The 19,815-nt window shown below is 44.6% G+C and overlaps 1 protein-coding gene across 1 annotated transcript in view; it reads right to left on the minus strand.

Moving 5' to 3' along the window:
- LOC132999108 (ephrin type-A receptor 5) overlaps positions 1–19,204 on the minus strand; it is a 53,447-nt gene extending 34,243 nt beyond the window's left edge. Inside the window, exons 1-3 of the mRNA XM_061068899.1 lie at positions 19,114–19,204; positions 12,896–12,960; positions 5,479–6,199 (exon numbers count right to left, since the gene is read on the minus strand). Coding sequence (XP_060924882.1) covers positions 5,479–6,199; positions 12,896–12,960; positions 19,114–19,204 — 877 coding nt within the window. The remainder of the gene's footprint in view (positions 1–5,478; positions 6,200–12,895; positions 12,961–19,113) is intronic.
- Positions 19,205–19,815: the final 611 nt, after the last annotated feature.

Here is a 19,815-nt window from a genome sequence, read left to right on the forward strand (position 1 = left end):
TTCAGCCTCAGTCACATCTGCGAGGCTGAACTCAATTCACTCCCCAGTCCTCCTCCTCCCCATCTCGCTCTCCATCCATCTGCCCACTTCTGTCCCTCCGTTATCCTCCCTCTATCGCCATCGCCCCTGAAACAACACTCATCCATCTCGGTGTCTCCCCGGCCCCACATCCCGTAGTGTGAGATCTCCAATTTGTCTCGTGTCGCCGTGTTTAGCCATCAATTCTCCTCTCTGTGCTCCCTCCATCCTCCCGTCTATCTGTTCATCCATCTCCCCTCTTCAGTCTGGCTGGACTGACGTTGCTGCGGGCGATCGCCAATTATCTCTGCTATAAAGTCCACATCTAACCTAGTCACATGTCACAGTCTGTTGCATCCTTAGATGTCATCTCACACAATATTTTGTCTGGTTCAACAGGACAGCATCACTTTGGATGTAAATATATCGACTCTCCAGGCATCTTTAACCTGCTGGGCTGAGAAATACAACACAAAATTTGAATGTATATTACAGAAATGTTAAATGATAATAAAAAAAGAGCAGAAAAGAGCAATGAACAAGTCTTTTCTACAGTGCATTCCCTTGCACATGGCTGAGGATTTTCCCTAAATGGAGATATACCTCTGGGAGACATGTGTATAAGAGAAGGAGCTGGATTGTTGATTGAGAAAGAGAAAAAAGAGGAAAATGGAGTGAGAGGCACCAGAAAAAAAGTGCAAAAGACAGGAGAGTGCTAATGTAGCCGACAGCGATGAAGACGAAGGGAAGGAGGAAGGTAGACTGAAGGACAATGGATGATAGGAAGTCGGGGAAAGAAAAAATGAGAGATCGAGGGAGGAAAAAAAAACACGGGGGAATAGAGAGAGGTATTGACAAAGAGACAAAGTAAAGGATGGAGACAATGAGAAAAAGAAGCGATGTGTGGATGAGATGGGAGAGCAGAAAGAGAGGGAGGAGAAAGACAAAGGAGGAGGAAGAGGTGTCCATAACGAGCGCTGTCCTACATTCACAAAGGCGGTTGTTAAATCATGCTCTACTAGGCAGCACATGCAGCCAATACAGGCAGGATCCACACAGACTTACACACTCAACACACACACACACACACACACACACACACAAAGTACTATCATCCCACTGATTCACAGTCCACATAAAGACAAGAACGTTTAAATCATTTATTGAACATGCAAATAAAATCTACTTTTTACGAGAGCTCAAGCGATATGGATTTATAGGAGCTGATGCCGATATAAGGGAGTAAGAAGAACTGATCCCGTTTCTGAGAGACCCAATCACAAGTGGACTGCGCCAAGTTCAGGTCTGAACATTGAAATGCGTCCGGAGGTCTTTATGAGATCTAACATTCAGAGGTGGTCTGGGAGACGTGTGGCCACATTAGATACAATCTGTGTTCATAGCTGCACACGTTCATTCATTCATTCAGCCACTCCAGATTCCACTTGGACACATCTGTAAACTCAGACTTGGTAAAAACATAATTTAGTCTCTGTGAACAAAAGACGGCTGTCGTGTTCATTTGCATTTAGAGCTAGAAGTCAGATCTGATCACAAGTGTTCACAGGAGAATCATTCAGGGTGAAATTGAACGTCAGGTATGAACACACGAGACAACAAGAAATGTAATTGAGGCTCGACTTTTACAGTTTAACAGTAAACTATATACTAAATAACGTAATTATCTGTAAATTCTATTAAACAGTCAATAAAACTCTAGTTATAACATATTCTCTCCATTTTTAAACAGCTGTGTCCTTTTAAAAACCCGCTGACATTCACAGAGAAATAAACAAACAAGTACAAAATAAACCACTACATTCAGAACAGGTATTCCAATCCACTACAGCAGATGTGACAAACCCCCCACATCAAAAAACCTCAGCCAGGAACCATCCCATATAAAAGACGCCGGTGAGCACACAGCTCCTTGCACTGCGGCGTCCAGGGACTCCTCCTCCTCCGACGTCTCCAAACCCTGGAAATCCAACACTTCACACTCCAAGGTGAGCGACTGAAACGCACATGAAAAAGCTGTTTGCTGAGGCAGGGAACACATATGGTTACAAAGCCGGGAGAGAGGAAGCCCTGCCATGTTTCTCTCTGTAGACGCTTTCAAAGGCTGTCACTTTAAACCCGGCTCATCTGCATATGAAACCGCAGGAAATAAAAGAATCATCCTGTAGCTTCATTAATTGCGAGGAGTTAAGCTCAACTCCGACAGCTCCCTCTTAAGTATGTTTACTTCATTTTGCCGTGCATGGGAGAATGATTAAAAAAAAAAAAAAAAAAAATCTATTTTGCTGTGTTTATTACTGTTTGTGCAACAATTTGCATATCACACATCTTCATCTTCCTGGAATGCAAAACTACTCTGAATGTCATTAAAATGAAAATCAAGTCAAGGCTACGAAGCAGGAAATTTGCTCGGCTGCAGCAGGACGATGACAAGAGGACGTCAGACATATTGGACAGTTAGCTTCTTGTAAGACATGATGGTCGGGTCAGATTATATTCCAGTGTCATCACCCCTTTGAGAATAAGAACACAAAGGGCATGGTATATTCTGGCAGCATCTTTAAAGCGGCACAGACTGTGGTTGTTTTATTCATCGTCTCTGGAACAATCTTTTAATCTTTGCTGCCGTCCACCCAACAGCTCCGTGCAGTAACAAACCACTTCTCTACTTCACGCTCAGCGAGTCTCTTTGACCACGATGTTGGACAGTTTGTACACTTAGCACACAATAAAAAAGGGAAAACTTGGTGTTTACTGCATTTCATTCTCTGAGTTTGATTTCTTATTTTGAATCTGCACACACTTTTAAAACTATTTGTCCATGAGCATAATGCACAGCTGGTATTCAGCCATATAGAAAAGTATTGGACAAATAAATACATAATACCAAATGATGAAACAAAACTATATAATATTTTTTCCTCCTGAGTAGGGGTGTCACGATACCAAAAATTCAGTAGTCGGTGCCAATACCAGTAAAATAACACGATTCTCGATGCCAATTTCGATACCACGGTATAAAAAAAAAAAGGATTTTCTAAGATTCCAAAAGCTCATTCTTTGGATGTTTTAATGTCATATACGGTAGTTTAATGTGCTTGCGCATATACTGTGGGTTATATGGTAGTTGCGGACGCATGTGAGTGACATATGTGAGTGACGTCGGCGCTCACGGTGCTATAAAAAAATGGGCATCGTCTGTGTTTTGTTATCTTAGTATCGAAAGGTATCATAAGTATCGGTTCTCGTGACATCCCTACTCCTGAGGCAGATTAACTCTTTCAAATTAAATGACGATCCATCCAATAGTTGTTGTCCTCATCTGAGGATCAATATCTGTAAAAATCGGCATGGAAATCGATCTGAATATTGCTGAATTATTCTGTCAGAACCAAAGTGATGGACAGTAATGAGTAAAGATTCATGTCCTGTGGCAACTGGTTTTAAAACGACATGCTTTCATGGAACAAAACTCTAAAACTCTCCAGCAGGCTCCAGCTGACCGGACTGGTTGGACCAGATTGGTCAAACAGCAGCAGTCAGGTCTGTAAAAGCATAATTAGCTGAGCTTTAACTGGGCAGCGAGCTAATGAGCGGTAATCGCAGCATTAGCCAGATGTTCGCACATCTGTACTCTGGCACATGATCGTTCCCTTTTTAAGTACCACGTTCATCCGCTGGTCTCACGTCTGCGTGATATCCTCAAAAAGTATTTTTCTGTTGATACCGAACCGAGTGAGCTCAGGTATTAAACAGCAGAATGTTTTATATCCTTGTCAGCAGCGGATCTAACAGTCTCCTGCAGTCTGACTCCGGTCAGGCCAGTGGCAAACTGACAACTCTCTCCTAATGATCTCCCAACAGAGACGTCAAGTGAAGCAGACCCAGGGTTTGTTACATGGAGGTTTTTTTTTACCATTCGGTTCTAACTAGTTCAGTGTCTGGTACACACCTGCCTGTTTGGAATGGGACGCTTTTTTTGGTCTGTGCTGATGCTGGTTGCAGTTTTTCTTTCTGAATCTGTTGAAGTGACCTGCAGTAATTGAGCAGTGACAAGTACAGACCGACTGCAGGACTCAGTCTGTGGAACCCTGAAGCTGAAGAGCTCTTCATTACGCTCAGTTTGCAGAAACTGGAGAATCAGGTGTCGATGTCTTGATCAACGATGTCATTTACGATGATGAGTCCCTGGCGCCGCTGCTACAGAGGCGCTACGTCCGAATCGCACCAAATTCCACATGGCACAACCCTGGGCCCTTAACAACACACAGACCAAGTGTGAAGCTGATAGGACGAACAGTTCCCAAGATACGAGAGCCACAGTCCGACAGACAGATATCTGGAATTATTAGACTGATGAACTGATGGTTTTGCTAAAGGACACATTAGACTAGTTCCAAACATTGTGCGATTAATTCAATAGAAATTTAAATGTGTTAGTTAAGTGCTCCCTGAATCCACCGTCCCCGTGTACACAGATTTCTCTAATGTTCAAACCACTTTCCAATTATGTATCACAGAATAATACAGTTTATCGGGTGCATTAGGATTTCAGGCTTGGCCCGTTTGACACGGTTTCCAGCCATCAGCCATAATACCTGTAGTAGTGTAGAAGGTGTAGAGACGGGGGGGGGTCGCTCTGTGCTATGGAGTGGGTTTCTATAATTCAGATTCCCTTCTCCCTCTATTCTCCACACGCACACTCGCACAATCACAGGAGAGAGACGAAACACTCCACAGCGACCAGGTAATCACACATTTCAATCTGCTGCACCATATAACTTCATGCTGCTACAATGACAGCTCTTTGGCTCCCGTTTTTTTTTTTTTTTTTAAAAACTGAAATTCCACCACGCCACTCGGAGCCGCCGCGCCGGTACGTGTCTCGTATGGAAATCTGAAAATGGAGTAATTTAAAAGACAGCGCAGAGGAGGAGGAGTGGAGAGGAGTGAAGGAGAGAAAGAACAGAGAGAGGGAGGAAGAGAGGCCCCGTGGTGCCCGTGGAAATGGCAGTTAAGGTCGGCGGTGGGAATGTTTGGGCTCGAGTCGGGCAGAGCGGCGGCTGGATGAGAGCAGCAAAGTGCTGGGGGGGCTCGGGGGGATACCCTGCACTAAGCTGGGGGAGAAACACACCCTCACACTCACACACTCACACAGTAACACACCGAGAGAAACACTTTGGGTAGAAAGAATAAACAGATCCATGCACACACTCGAGCACACAATACTAAAAACAAACATGTGCAGGAATATAAAAATAAACACAGGATGAGGACGGTGAAACAAAAGGAGGCGCACACATCAACGTGCGCCTCCTTCTCCACGAAAATAAACCGACAATGCGAAACACAGGTCAAGCGTATGAAAAGTCAAAAAAAGCATATTTGAAAAATCCAAAAATATATTTTTCTTTTGCCACTTTTGCGTGATCCGTTCCTCACCTTGACAGGATCCGCTGACTTCCTCAAACCCCGGCTGGCACACGCACTTCCCGATAGGCACCAGCCACTCGCCCTCCGTGCTGCAATGCATCCTGGGAGGCTCGTATAAAGGCAGGGAGTTGTTGACGCAGCGGCCCACCACCTCCACCAGCTGGGAGGCCTCCGAGCCCGGGATGGTGTCGGGGAACTCGGCCAGACTCTTCACCAGAAACGGGCAGCGCTTGTAGAAAACCCGCACGGAGACCAGGGCGATGCAGGCGCCCAGATCCTGGAACGCCAGGTAGAAGCCTTTCCGTGTTAAAGGGCCTAGATCGCGCACTTCGGTGTTGAGCTTCATCACGCGGTCGCCCAGGTCCAGCTCGGTAAAGCTCTCATCAGCGGCGATGGTGTCGATCTTGATGTATCTGCTCTCCTTCATCAGCCGGTCCTCCTCCTCCGTCATGCCCGTCCCGTCCCTCATCTCCCCCTCCTCCATCTCCTCCTCGTCCCCGTTGGTTTCGTAGTAGTACATGTTGAAGGTCTCCTTGCAGGTGCCCACCCCCCCGGGCAGGCTGTTGCAGTCCCTCAGGGTGAACTTGAGCTCGATGAAGACCCGCTGGGCGCCCTCCGTCAGGATCCAGTTGGTGTGCAGCCAGTTGTTCTGGTTCTGCTCCATCACCCGGCACACTTGGTAGGTGTGGATGGGGGCGTAGTCCTCGTCCACTTCGCCGATCTCCTCCCACTGAGGCAGAGAAGAGGAGGAGATTAATGGAGGAAGAGGAGGAAAACAGGGGGAGTGTAAAACTCAGGTTTATTGATGGATGTTTCTCAGGCAGTGTTTTTATTGTAGCTGGTGAAATGGAGCGAGTTTTTAACTACTCTACATACATTCAGTTTAGTGCAATGGTTCCTGCCCAGGACAAGATAAATATGAAGGAGCTGGGGATGATTTATGGGAAAGAAGAAACAAATGCACAAGGAAGTGAAGCTTTCAACTGCCCACTAACAAACGACTGATCCAGTATCCATGCATGCATTTTGTGGAGGTACGAGTGGATCTGCATTAATGGGCAAATGAGTAAAAGTACAAATTTTCAATTTGAATTGTAGTAAAGTGGAAGCATAAGGTAGAAAATCTAGAAAGATGCCAATCGTTTAAGTTTTATTCAACAATGGTACCTGAGTAAATGACCTTAGTCACTTTCTGCCATCGCTAATTGACCAAATGGAATAATCGATACCTTCTGTTCTAAGCGCTTTGTAGAAAAACTTTGTTATATTCCTAAAAGTGAGGAATAAAAATGAATAGTTTCAGTACCAGAGTCAAAACTGCACTAGTATTATAAAAATTCAAATGATGCTCTCAGCAATGCATTTTTTGAACGGCTTAACGGTGGTGAGAAATGTTCGAGAGGAGCTGTGCATGTGCGTGTGTGCGTGTGTGTGTGTGTGTGTGTGTGTGTGTATGTGTGTGTGTGTGTGTGTGTGTAGATAAAATAATCCTCATCCCTTCCACCTCATTTCCTGCTACTGTAACAGACAGAACAGAATTAGATGGGGTTACGGTGGTATATATGCATTTACTGTGAATGAGAGTCGGAGTCCTCGTCAGCAGGAAAAATGATTTAATGTGCACTTATAGGTGTGTTCATCTGTGTGTGCTGTAAAACCATACCTCTATTACGCGTGTGTGTGTGTGTGTGTGTGCTGCCTCAGTGTGTGTGCATATATGTAAATGAATCTGTCAGTTTGTGTGTGTGAGCGTCTGCATCCATGCCCATGTGTGTGTGTGTGTGTGTGTGTGTGTGTGTGTGTGTGTGTGTGTGTGTGTGTGTGTGTGTGTGTGTGTGTGTGTGTGTGTGTGTGTGTGTGTGTGTGTGTGTGTCAGACAGCAGCATTAATTCCCTTTGCAGGTCTCCTGGGACGTGGCTATTATCTGCATCACTAGCACTCTCCCATGGCTAATACAGGCGCTTCATCATGTCACCATAATATGGCCAGAGGGACCAGACTATGATCTGGTGTTATAGCTTAATAGCCCATATTAATCAATCCTCGCTGTGGCTGCTGTGTACAACCTTCTGTCTTTGTCTTCTTCTGCCTCTTCTCGCCGTCTTATTCACCATCTGTCTTTTTTTCCCCTTCTTCATCCCTCCCTGCTTTAGTTTCTCTTTTGTTTTGGGCTTAATTATCTCAGTTTCTCAACCATTTGTGAGTAAACGCAGGCTTTGTCAAGTGCTATTAGACAGCGTGCGAGTTGTTGAATGCTCAATGCCTTTGTGCATGTGTGTGTGTGTGTGCGTGTGTGTGTGTGTGTAATTCTCGTTTTGTGATGACCAATATCAGTTGTAGACCAAGAACGAGGCTATTTCTGAAAAGTGGAGACATTTTGAATGTCAACTTTCCTTTGAGGGGCTCAGACGTGGCTTAAGAGTCAAGGTTGGACTTTGGGTAAAAGGTAGTGTAAAATGCATTATGTTTATGAGGGTCTCCACAAGTATAGATGCAGGAACATACGTGTGTGTGTGTGTGCGTGTGACCGAGCCCCCTATCTCCCCCAGACTTCAGGCCAGTCAGTCCCAGTGCAGACATTAAGCCTCTTACTGGTTAGATCACACAGATCCACCAGCCTGCTCTGAGCTTTGCACAGCTTAACACACACACACACACACACACACACACATACATACACTAACATACACACACACACACTGAAAAATCACCATTGGTAGCCCAGCAGGGAGTTGAACAGATATGACCTTCTCTGGTTTTGCTTTGGAATCAAATGGCTTCAGTGTCTGTGGAGAAAGAGCGGGTTTGCCATTGTTGCCGCTGGAAATCTTCCCGCTCTGCAGCTCCACTGTATTACTCGTGTTTTATTACTAATGGAAATGGGGCTCGACACTCTCTCGGAGCGCTGAAGCTTTTTAAACTGAGTCATCAAACAATGATTTAACATGAGCCATTAGTCTCCAAATAAATACACGGTACAAAACAAGCTGAGCAATGTGCACACACACACACACACACACACACACCGGTGCGTTTGAAATAAAAGGTTAGCAGGGCTCAAGCTCTATGAAACGATATCCCTTCTTCCTTTATGTGATGCATTTAAAACAGGATGGATCTGTAATATAAAAGCCTTTTATATTTGGAGGAAAAAAGACTGGTGGTAGGTTTTTGAGCACTATGAGAGCAAGCAGGTTCTTTTTTTTCCCAGGAGGCAGCAGTTTTCTGTGAAGTTCAAGTGCCCGTTTCATGGGATCTTTAAAGGAGGCGGCCCCCGGTACAAGGTGGGCTCGGCCCTCGGAAGGTCAAGCACAAAGCTCGGTGCAGAGAGCAACACGCCAACACCACAAGGTCAGGACCACCCACACGGAAAAGACGAGTCGCTGCAGAAACACAAACAAGCGCTGAGCGGTGCACTGTTCAGAATCTAATTACAGATCCTGTGTTTGCTTTGTGAAAGATCTGCTTCTGCCTCTTAATGAGTCTGTGGAGTGATCTTGAACCGTTTGGAAAATATAATCTTCAGCGCACAAACCTCAGCGATTCACACAACCTCTTCTTAAAAGGGTCAGCTCACTCATAGTCCAAGAAACAGACATTTTCCTCACTTATCCTTCATGGTATCTAGACCTACAGGTACTTATGTAATTACCTTCACCGAGGAGGTCATGCTTTTATTGCTGTTTGTCTGTTAGCAGGATTACATCCATTCACTTTCTTTAACACTGCGCAATAGGACGTGAGCTTTGGTGGAGGAATGCACTGTTCCTCTCCTTCTAGTCACCTGATGAAGACATATTTCTGTGAATCTCCTGTAATTAATGTCCCTGTAACTCGAGTTGTTGTGTGCCACTTCTATTTTAAGCAAAACATTTGAGATTCTAAAGATTATGTTTACAGCAAAGACTTAGTTGTCTAGAGAATCCAGGGCACTGGTACCTCTGCCGAGATTTTGTTTGTTTGTGACAGGATTACGTAAAAACTATGACACAGATTTCCACGAAACTTGGTGGATGGAAAGGTCATGGACCAAGAAAGAATCTAGACAAAGGACTGTATTTTGTTAACATAGCCAATTTCCCAGGGAATAATTCATGGATCTGTTGGCGGAGGTATCAGCTAAGAAAAATTCCTTTTGCTCAACACCTTGACACATGAAACCAAAATAATCTGCATGAGTAGTTGCCGCTAACCGTAAGATTAAAACTTCTTTTCTTTATTTACTCTTTATTGTAAAACTAATTCAAAAAAGCCAACTGGGAGAATGATCTCCATAAAGAGACCTTCTTCATTCCGGTCCTTTCATCCCCTCTCGTGCAGCCCTGACCTCTCGGTTTCATCTTCCTCGTCTCTTCTCCACCTTCTGCCCTTCTCTGCATGAGCAGTCCCTTCAGGCATAATTCCAGCCCCTCATTAGAGTGTGTGTGCGTCTCATGGACTCTGCAGTGTGTGTGGGTGTGTGTGTGTGCTCACGTGTCACATCCGTCAGCAGACCCCCTGTGGCTGTGCCGAGTGCCCTCCTGGCTGCAAGTCCGTAAAGCCGCCTGCAACTTATTATTACCCCCCCCCCCCCCCGACTCCCACTGACTATCATGACACCCTAATAGATCTGTCCTTCTCACGGCTCACCAGTACAAGAAGCACCCCCACCCACCCACCCACCCACCCACCTCTTTCCCCATCTCCGTCTCCAATTCATCCACTCAAACATCCCTCCCTTCATAATGCACTCCTCTGCCTTTTCATTTCAGCCGTGTCTATCATCATCTTCCCTCCATGTGTCCTCCGTTCCTGCTTCAATTATCCAATCTCGAGTCTAACCCAGAAACACTGTCTGACCACCTCCCCCACTCCTCCGTCTCTCCGTCTCTTCCAGCGTCTGCCCTCCTTGTCCCCGATTCCTTTCCTCCTGCCACACTTCCTCTTTCTAATCTCCACCCTTCTCTCATCCTTCTCCTCTCTTCTACCTCGTCTTCCCTCCTTCAGGGTTCTGTAACGAGCCATGGGGAAACAGAGAGGATCCGTTTAAGCGGCTGCACAACAAATCTCTGAGCAAACACTCCCTGAACTGTTCAAAGAGCCGCTCCTCTTCCTCGTTAGGGACGGGTGCTTTAGAGCCCTGACACAAGAAGCCAACTGTTGGCCGTCAGCCGGCCATCGTCCAGCGTCTGTGCCCGATCATCGCTTTTTCAGTGTGCTCAGCATCTTTGATGCCGGTTCTCATCTGTGGTCAAGTGAGCATGAGGAATCAGAGAGGCAGTGGAGGGAGGAGAGCTCCGGAACCGGCCGCTCTGCCTGGAGAAGCAGTGATTGAACACATAAAGGCAGAATCGTTTACTTTGGTCTGATGTTGGCGGCCGTTTCTGGTCTTTGAGACACATTTTCCAAACGGTGCGAATCTAAAAATCTTTAGAGTTTCAGTTTCTATTGTGCTGATGTGAAAAAGAGAAGAAGTCAGACCTGGAACACGACGTTTTCAGTGAAAACTTAAAAATATCCATGTCTCATAATCGACATCTTCAAACTAGTGTTGCATTAGTGATGTGTGTCCAAACAATTGAAGTTCATCCAAATTTTAAATATATTCCCTAGCCCTTGTTTTAGCCCCATCCCCCCCTTTCGTCTTAAAATACACGCCTCAAGAACCCGTGAAGCATATGGAGGCTTTGAAAATGGAAAAGCAAGAAAAGAGTGGGAGGGGAGATGGTGAGATAAAACGACAAGCAGACGACAGGGGCAGGAAGAAAATGGGGATGCGTAGAGTGAAATAAATGTTTTGGGGGGGGGGGGACGAGGGAGGAAGGGAGGGAGGGAGGGATAGGTGAAGAATAAAAGGAGAGGCGGCGATGCAGATTGAAGGAAAGGGACGAAAAATAAGGGATGAAAAAAGAACACCATCTGCAACATGGTGGGAAGAAAAGACTTCTGTGCCTCTTCAATATCTTATTTAACCACGGTCGACTGCGGCTGCCAAGTGTGAATGCATGTGTGTGTGTGTGTGTGTGTGTGTGTGTGTGCGTGACAAAAGCTGCAGATTGGGCATTGTCGTACAACGGTGCACGTGCACACGATAAGAATTATAATTGCCGACGCACACAGACACAAAAAAAGCATCTGTTATTTAAAATGCCAAACAGGGAATAGATTCATTTTGTCTGACACGTCTTTCAAATCAGTGTCAGACAACAAGTCAAACAGAAAAAAAATAATTTTAATCAACATAAAGTGGAGCTGAATCAGAGAATGTCATAATTAGATCCCTGCATTGTCTTAGCCCGCCGTTAATTTACTCCTCCTCCCTCCGTCTCCCCCCGAACACTGCACTTATTTATGCAGATGCATTGTCGCACCTTAATCACATCTTCATTAATATGATTGTGCACATGGCTGCTTTTGTCAGCACTATCTCTCCCATCGAGGAAGCAGCCACAGAGCGAGCCCGTGATGCGAATACCCGGAGATGAGAAAGCGCTGAGGTCAGCACTATTGGTCGGGCGTGTGTACATTTGCAGCGTGTTTGCCGACGGGAGTCGCGGCTACATGAGGGATTTTCAAACGTGATAGATGGACACATAAATTAAATCCTGTTTAATCCAAACAAGCACCGCGCTGTCAGGCCCACTTGAGGTTAAAGGGAAATTAAGTTTTCCATAGACAGGCGACAATATGGCGAGGAATCTTATGGGTCGATACATCGTCTTCAAACGACAGATTCGATTGTTAAATTACTTTAAACACAACTTCTTTTTCCATTGAAATACATTTCACAAGAACACGAAATAACTTTTTTCCCCAACTCCAGCGAGTCGTTCTCCAATTAGCCATCGCTCGGGGAATACGTGGAAAATGGAAATTCAATTCCTGGCTCGAGAATAATATATTCCACGGTGACTTCCGATGTCTTATTCATGAATTCAATTTAGCCTGATAATGAACTGAGCGTTCTTGGAAATGAAACGACCTTTAACCTTGATGAAAGAAATGAAGCGCCCGCACTTCAAGGTAGAAACCATGAAAGTTGCAGGTTTCTCTCATCATCTCCAGAAAAGTGAGTTTGCTGCTTAAACAACCAAAACTGTGCTCACACGCTGGAGCTGTTCATTTAAGATGGAAAGAATATTTAAATAAGATGTGTTAAATTGAATTTTTCATCCTCCTTTGTTCACTCCACAGTTCTGATCATCATGGATAACTGGGTTTAATGAATTTTCCAAAATGCTGCAAAGATATTTGAACGGCACAAGATGAATGTTTTTTTGTGATATGGAGAATTAAAGGTTTCTAAATCCATTAAGACAAGATATCTGTATAGAGAAACCATGTGTGTCCAAAACCACTAAACGCTAACAACCAAAGACACTTAAAACATTGACAACTTCATGATTAAATAAAAAAACACATTAAAACACTACATTTTCACACTTACTCCATTCTTAGGGTAGGCCACCCATCCCAGGTCCACCATCACCGAGCGGGATTCCAGCAGATTCACTGGTAAGACGAAAAAAACAAACAATCATTAGTCGAAAAACACAAAAGAGAAGAGAAGTGAAAAACAAAAATCAGCTCATTATCTTCGAATCCAGTCAATGTTCACTTGTGACCTGCTGGAGTGGAATTTCTCCAGCATTCACTAATGATCAGAGCGTTTTCAGTCATTAGAAGTATTCAAGGTCAGGATTTGCTTCAGGTGCATCACAAAGACTCACTGAGCGGATTTAAATTACGTTTTCAGAATCTACACCAACTTTACCCCAAACTGAGAATGTAAAGAAAAGAGTGTTTGATGGATCCCAAGACTTTAGCACAGGAAGCAGAAGCTTCATTCAAAACAAAACTTGGTCCCTGGTTTGAAATGTCACTTGTCTATCTACAGCGTTTGTCTCTCTTCTGCAGATTAGCGGAATAAAGAGAATTTTTAATTGGTTTTATACCTGTCACTCAATTCTAAAGCAATTTTTGATCCCTAAAAAACCCCAAAGTCCCTTCAAGAGTAGGAGTCGAAACTTGGCTTTGCCTCGATTGTTGTATTTAAACTTGATAAACTTGTTCAAGCAAGTCAGCGTCGGCTGTAGAGTTGAGTCCATCACCACTCGCAGTGCAAAGCCCATTGAGAAGCTCTGGTCCCTGTTTGTACCTCTGAAAGTGAACCCCTCAGGTAAAATGAAAAGTAACTTCCTGTTTTGATGATAAATAATAAGTGTGTACTTGTGAAAAGTTCTATGCAAATGTTTTCATCGGCAGCTGTTTGTTGATGCATGTCACACTGAGGTGCATCATTATTATTCTCCAACTGTCACCACACTCTCCTGATGCAAGTTTTCCAAGTGGTTTTTACTATACTCAACAACCTCCTGTGGCAATTTTTGAGCAGGACTCATCTTTAAAATTGAGTAATTTCACTACCACCACATCAAATGTCCCCAATCTCCTCCTGTGTGAGCAACAGGTGCATGCTGGGTCAGGCTAAATGCTCAAATACAGACAGAGGAGGCTTCAGCTGGGACGTCTAGGTTTACTTCTACCGGGAGTGGGGTGTGCGCCACCTCTCTGCTGTTTTCAATAATGCCCGTTATGACTGAAGAGCTCATTTTGCTCACTGCTCAAAAACTTAGGAGCGGCTGCAGTGTTTCCGTGGACTTGCAACTTTGGACCTTTACTTCCGCTGCAGCTCTCAGCAGGGAACCATCCCAGACGGTATTCTCTGACTGCGTCGCCTGAACACATCTCTCAAGTCAAAACTAAAAATCCTCCTCTCTCAGCTTCCAGGTTGAAAGCTGTCAAGTGTAATTACCTGACCGCCGCACTCTTCAAAACCCGTTTCCAGTTGCTCTTGTGCAGCAGCGGTGACAGTTAAGTCTTGTGAATTCTGTCTCATGTTGCCCGTCAGTGTGTGCAACTGCTTCTTTGACCGAAAGAGAGGCACGAAAGTTTTTGTGCAGAGAAGCAACTCTGAGCTCAGACGATACTTTTGGAGGCACTTAAAAAGACAAGGGATGCAGGGTCGAGTCCTGCAGCGACGTGAGACTCAGCTTGAAGCTAGTTTAGCGTGTAGCCCGGTCGTGACTATACAGCATGTTGAATGGCATTTTCTCAGACATTGAATTCAGTAAATCTCATTTGAAGCCGTGTTATGACAGCTTCAAAACACGTCTGAGTTTGCCGTGACATGATATGCACGGTCGTAAAACAAGACTCTGGGTTTTCACAGGTCGGAGTTCAGTTTTCTTTATCTCGTCAAAGATAACGTCCGGGCTTGGTCTGCGTCTGACACAGTGTGAACTCAAATCAATAAAAAAGAAAGTCCAACCGAAGGATCCTTGTCTAGATAGCAGAGCTTTTATTTGACAAGTAATGGGAGATGATACAGAGGTTGACATTTGACATTTGAGCCCATAGAAGCCAGGTAGGATCTGTTCAACTTGGGTAGACACTGGGCCTTTTTATACCTCCTGTAAATTAAATCAAGTTTTTCTGCCTCCTGCAACTTTTATGCTCGTTCTGAATGGATCTGTTGATAGGGCCGTGACACTGGCACTGAACATGAGCACCGACGATTCCAATAAAGTTTGTTCCAACAAGTTTACTGCTGTCACAGTTCGACAAATAGAAAGAAACTTAGAAGAAGAAAGAGAATATGGAAGATGCAGACAGTCTAGTCTGTCTGATCTGAAGCGAATGTTCCAGACTACAATTTAGGCCACAACACATACCCCTCCAATAACATTACAGAAAGCTCGATTTGGTCCGTGCAACTGCTCAAACTTCGAAGTTTCGAAAATGCCAAAGATCCAATGGGTCATGTACCAGACTGATCAATGAGTGTTTGAACATGAGCGTGATAACCCCCCATATTCTGCCAGATTCTTTAATTAGTCTAAATTTGTTGCAGATCTTAACATTATAACTTGTTCTGGTTCATCTGCTCATTCCAATCCTCCACAGTGAACCCAGACTCTAGCATGTGTGATCCAGTCCAACCAGCATCAGTAACTTCTCATTAGTTGTAGTCTTCAGACTCCTCTACTGGAATATTCAGTTAAGGGGAAAGGTTCAGCGTCGCTTGCCCTGACTCGAGTGAAAGGTTTTTAACCACTGTCCAACTTAAGCTGTTGAAAAAGGCTCCGTCTGCTTTGAAGTTCACAGCTTCAGCATCGACCCAACTCCAAACGTCGAGCTAGAAAATCTAAGTATAGTTTAATGCTTTTATTTTCTCATAAATTCCTCTTTAAACTAGACATCCAACCAGCTTCTGATCTACAGCGGCAGGGGAGGAATTCAACCGATCTCCTCAACTGAAATATTTGGATTCAAAATACTTCGCCGATTTGGCAAAAATGTATTGAATCTTGGGTTTGAAAATGTCAATTCTTTCCTCTGCAGTAACTGTCAAATTCAAATGAAAGTGAAATCTGAAAAGACATGGAGCCCACCAGCTATCATGCAAATTAGCCCCACACTTCAAAATAATGAAGCAAGAGCCAAGCCGTTGCATGGAGGAAAACCCTAACGTTAACCAGGTCCTTGGAAAGGATGTTGAGCCACTTCAGGACAGGTGTTTTGTCCCTGAGAGGACATTCGGTCCTCACAAGGTCGGGGTTTACACCGGAGGAGGTCCCCATGAGGTAAGAAAAAGGCTAAACACACACACACACACACCACTGTAGTCATACTGTCTGCACTGCTCTACAGAGAATACTAAAAGATGTCCTTCGGAGGCGATTAGACAAGTAATTAGGCCATAAAGAAGAGATAAGTGATGCTGAACTAGATCATAAGGGATAGGTTACCACTCTCTCTCTCTCTCACTCCGAGGATCAAACCACCTCAACAGCTCAGCTGCGACAATGATCTATAACACGCATTAGGAAGAGTCAGCTCCGCAGCATGAATGAAGTGATTCAAAGTCATGTAGTGACATTACTTCAAGGATACTTAAAGTATTTAGAATGTGTTGAAGAGTAAGTGGATTCCCAGCTGGAGGATTACTGATTAAATTCCTCTTGAAATGGCCGCGGAATATTTGATGTGGTCGGTACAAGGCTGCCGGAGTGTTTGTTTTCAATCGTACATGTTGTGGCACTTGAGCAGGTGCAGGGTTCAAGTGCCAGCATCAGAGATCTGAGATCATATCTTACCTTCTACTTCTGAAACTAATCTTCAAGCTATTAAACATAATTTCCTCAACACGTTTCTCTTGTTCCTTTGATTTCTTTCTGTTCCTTTGATTCTGGGATGCTAAAGCTAGATCGGATCGCTTTATGCTTAATGGCCTGATCTCTTTCTCTCACACTTCTCTCAATCCATTCATGATAATTTGCCGCATTTTACCATCATCGTTGGATCCACACCATCACCAACACAAAGCCAAGCAATGGGCTTCGAACTCGCTAATGTGCAGGTTCACGCACACCTCCCATCATCCGCACTCGTTTGACAGCATCATTGATACATTACAACCAGCTGACACAAATGAGAGGCATCTGGCTCCGTGTCGAGGTATTCTCAGAAATTGAAAACCTAATAAGGACAGATGAGCTTTGAGAGAGAGGAGTTATCTACTTGGCAAACCCAGCGTGTACAGTTCTCATCAGTGGTCGAGCGTAACCGCAGGAGATCTGTGGCCTCTGCTAGGAAAATGTTAATATAATAAAAGAAGGGATCAGGACTTCTCTCTGTTCACCTTCTCTTTCCTTCAATTAGTCACCGATCGTGACACAAGATGGCGTGTAGCGGCAAATTAAATTAAATTAACTTTAAGGTGGACCTCAGCTTTAAGGTGAGTTGACTGAGGTGAGTCTGCTGTGTAATGTGAGGACACGTTACGCTGCACGGCCTCAGCGTGTGTCCCCCCCCTCACATTAAGACAGAAATTGGGCAAGTGGCCAGAATCCCTGATGATTCCTCAAAGATGTTGAAATAGATTTAATCTTACTTTATTTCCAATTACAATACATTAGCCCAATGACAGAATAGCAGCTATTTTAATTACGGGCTCCTCTCTCCTTTTCCAATTATGTATGCAGGGGTATGATTATACACTGCAATGTAAATATGGGCCAAATGAATCTTAAGATGTGTGCCGAGTGGCAGCCTCTGGCAAACGCTTGGTGCCGGGGTGAGGTGTTTAACAGTTTATGTTTGCTAGAATAGAAGTTCCTCGGCCTCATTCGAGAGACGTCACACTTCAGAGGAAACAAATCAGGTTTTTGACGATGTGCCGTCGCAGAGCAACAAAGGACGCACTCGATAAATGAGGAGAACAAAGACGGCGAGTGTCGGACTAATTCTGAGACGTGAAAGATCAGAGGTGGATGTTTTCGAGAAGCGACTTGTCTTCCATTGATTCGCAATATTGTCACAGTCTAAAGCCTGGATTTATCAAGGCTGTGTTTTACCCGCCTCTAGCACATCACTGGATGAATTGCCTTGGTTTGGGGAAACAAATTCTCTTTTAAGTGATTTCTTAGAACTCCTAAAATCAGCTTACACCCACATAGAGTTCTACTTTATCCCATTAAACACATATTTACAAGTCGATCAACCCAAAACACTCAGCATGCTCACTGCCTCTGGTACAAACCCACACACTCCAAGTGAACTTTAACCATTTCCTCCTGCCAAAGGAAGCCCCTGCAAAACCACATGGACGATAAACCCTCGTCCCACGACCACATATATAGTTTATCACTTTTGTGACCAAATAAATCTGCCACGTAAAGAATGAGGAGGTTGATGAATGTCGCCCCCTTTTCCCGGATGATGCCGTCCAACGGCCTCAGACAATGGAAATTCATCTCCAGCTATTATAATGCTGCTCAGCCTGCAGACAATAGCGTGGGAACAATATCTGACATGAGAGTTTGACATATGCTCACATACTTTTAAACTTATTTTTGTCTAAACCCTGATCCTTGACACATTTGTCTTAGAAGGGAGATATGATGTGTGCAGTATTATTTGAGATGGAGCAGATTAGTTTACAGTTTGCAACCAAGTGCAGGTATATGAAAGTGACAGAGGCAGATGATGAAGGTGGACACAAGAAACTGTTCCAGACATTCAGTGACAGCAACTACTGAACCTTCTTGGCTGGAAGGTGCTTTCCAGAGGTCAGAGATTTAAATGTCCACAGCTTTAAAGACTAAATCAGATTTAAGACTTTGTCCCAATTATGACAAAGGGATGAATTGAGGTCGATTTAAACTCAGTACAGGAAACCAAAGCAGAGGAAACGGGGATTACTGAAGTGCTATTTTCTTCTTTATGCTTATGAAATGTAGGTCAATTAACAGACAACGTTCAGACGAACACTTTCCACCCTGCACAGGAACGTGTTTCTGAATTATCCATTTTCGCAGCTCTCTGTGCCAACGACTGATCTCTGGATTGAACCATGTTCTGTTCAAATGTCCCTTTCTGTCTTTATTTTGTTTATTTATATTGTTTTTATCGTTTGGAAACTGCTGTCACAAACACCATGAGCTCAAATCCAATTTCCTCTCGATCTCCTTCTCTGTGGAACGGCGACGCGAGCGTAAAAGCCACCTTGGGCATCCGGAGGGACACAGCGGACCTTCAACCGGACAGACAGAGACAAGTCCAAACCCCCCCATGGTCGTGCGTTAAAGCTGCGTGTCTTACCTTCATTTGCGGGGATGCACCACGCAAGACTCCAGACCAGCGTCCACGCCACCAGCCGCACGCCACAACTCCTCCACCAGCGAGATGGCATGGCGCATCCAAAAAGGGAAAAAGGCAGAAGCAGTTAAACCGGGTTGGAGGGTTTTCTTATTTCTCCTCTTTGACCCTAAACAAAAACACTTTCAGTCAGCACGGAGCGGAACGCTGGGGAGAAACCATCGCAGAGCTGGGAGAGCTGGGAGCTCATGTTCTGCACAGGGTGGAGGGGAAGAGGAACTGAGGAGCTGCGTGCGCTCCGGGTTTGGAGAGGGGCGGGGAGGGGAGTGTGGGGGGGGGGGGGGCGGGGTGCGAGCGCAGAGTCTCTCCAATCACAAGCCCCCCCCCCACAGGTGAAGCCCATTACCTCCGGACACGTCTCTCCGGAGGGATCAAAACCTTCTCCTCACAAGGTTACCACATCCGAATGGAATATTCAAACTTGGAAACTTTCCATGGGAATTAACAGGAATTAACGGGAATATACGGAAATATACGGGAATTAAAGGGAATAAACTGGTAATGTTGTAGGTAATTTTTACTAACTGTATTTACCTTGTCATATACAGACATAAATATAAACATTTTGTTTTGTCATAGGCTGATTTGAGCCCTGAGGAAACTTTGGGCACTTGACTATATGCTTCTGCATCGTTGTGTCATTCT

This window comes from Limanda limanda, chromosome 1, assembly GCF_963576545.1.
Source record: "Limanda limanda chromosome 1, fLimLim1.1, whole genome shotgun sequence".
Lineage (NCBI taxonomy): Eukaryota > Metazoa > Chordata > Actinopteri > Pleuronectiformes > Pleuronectidae > Limanda > Limanda limanda.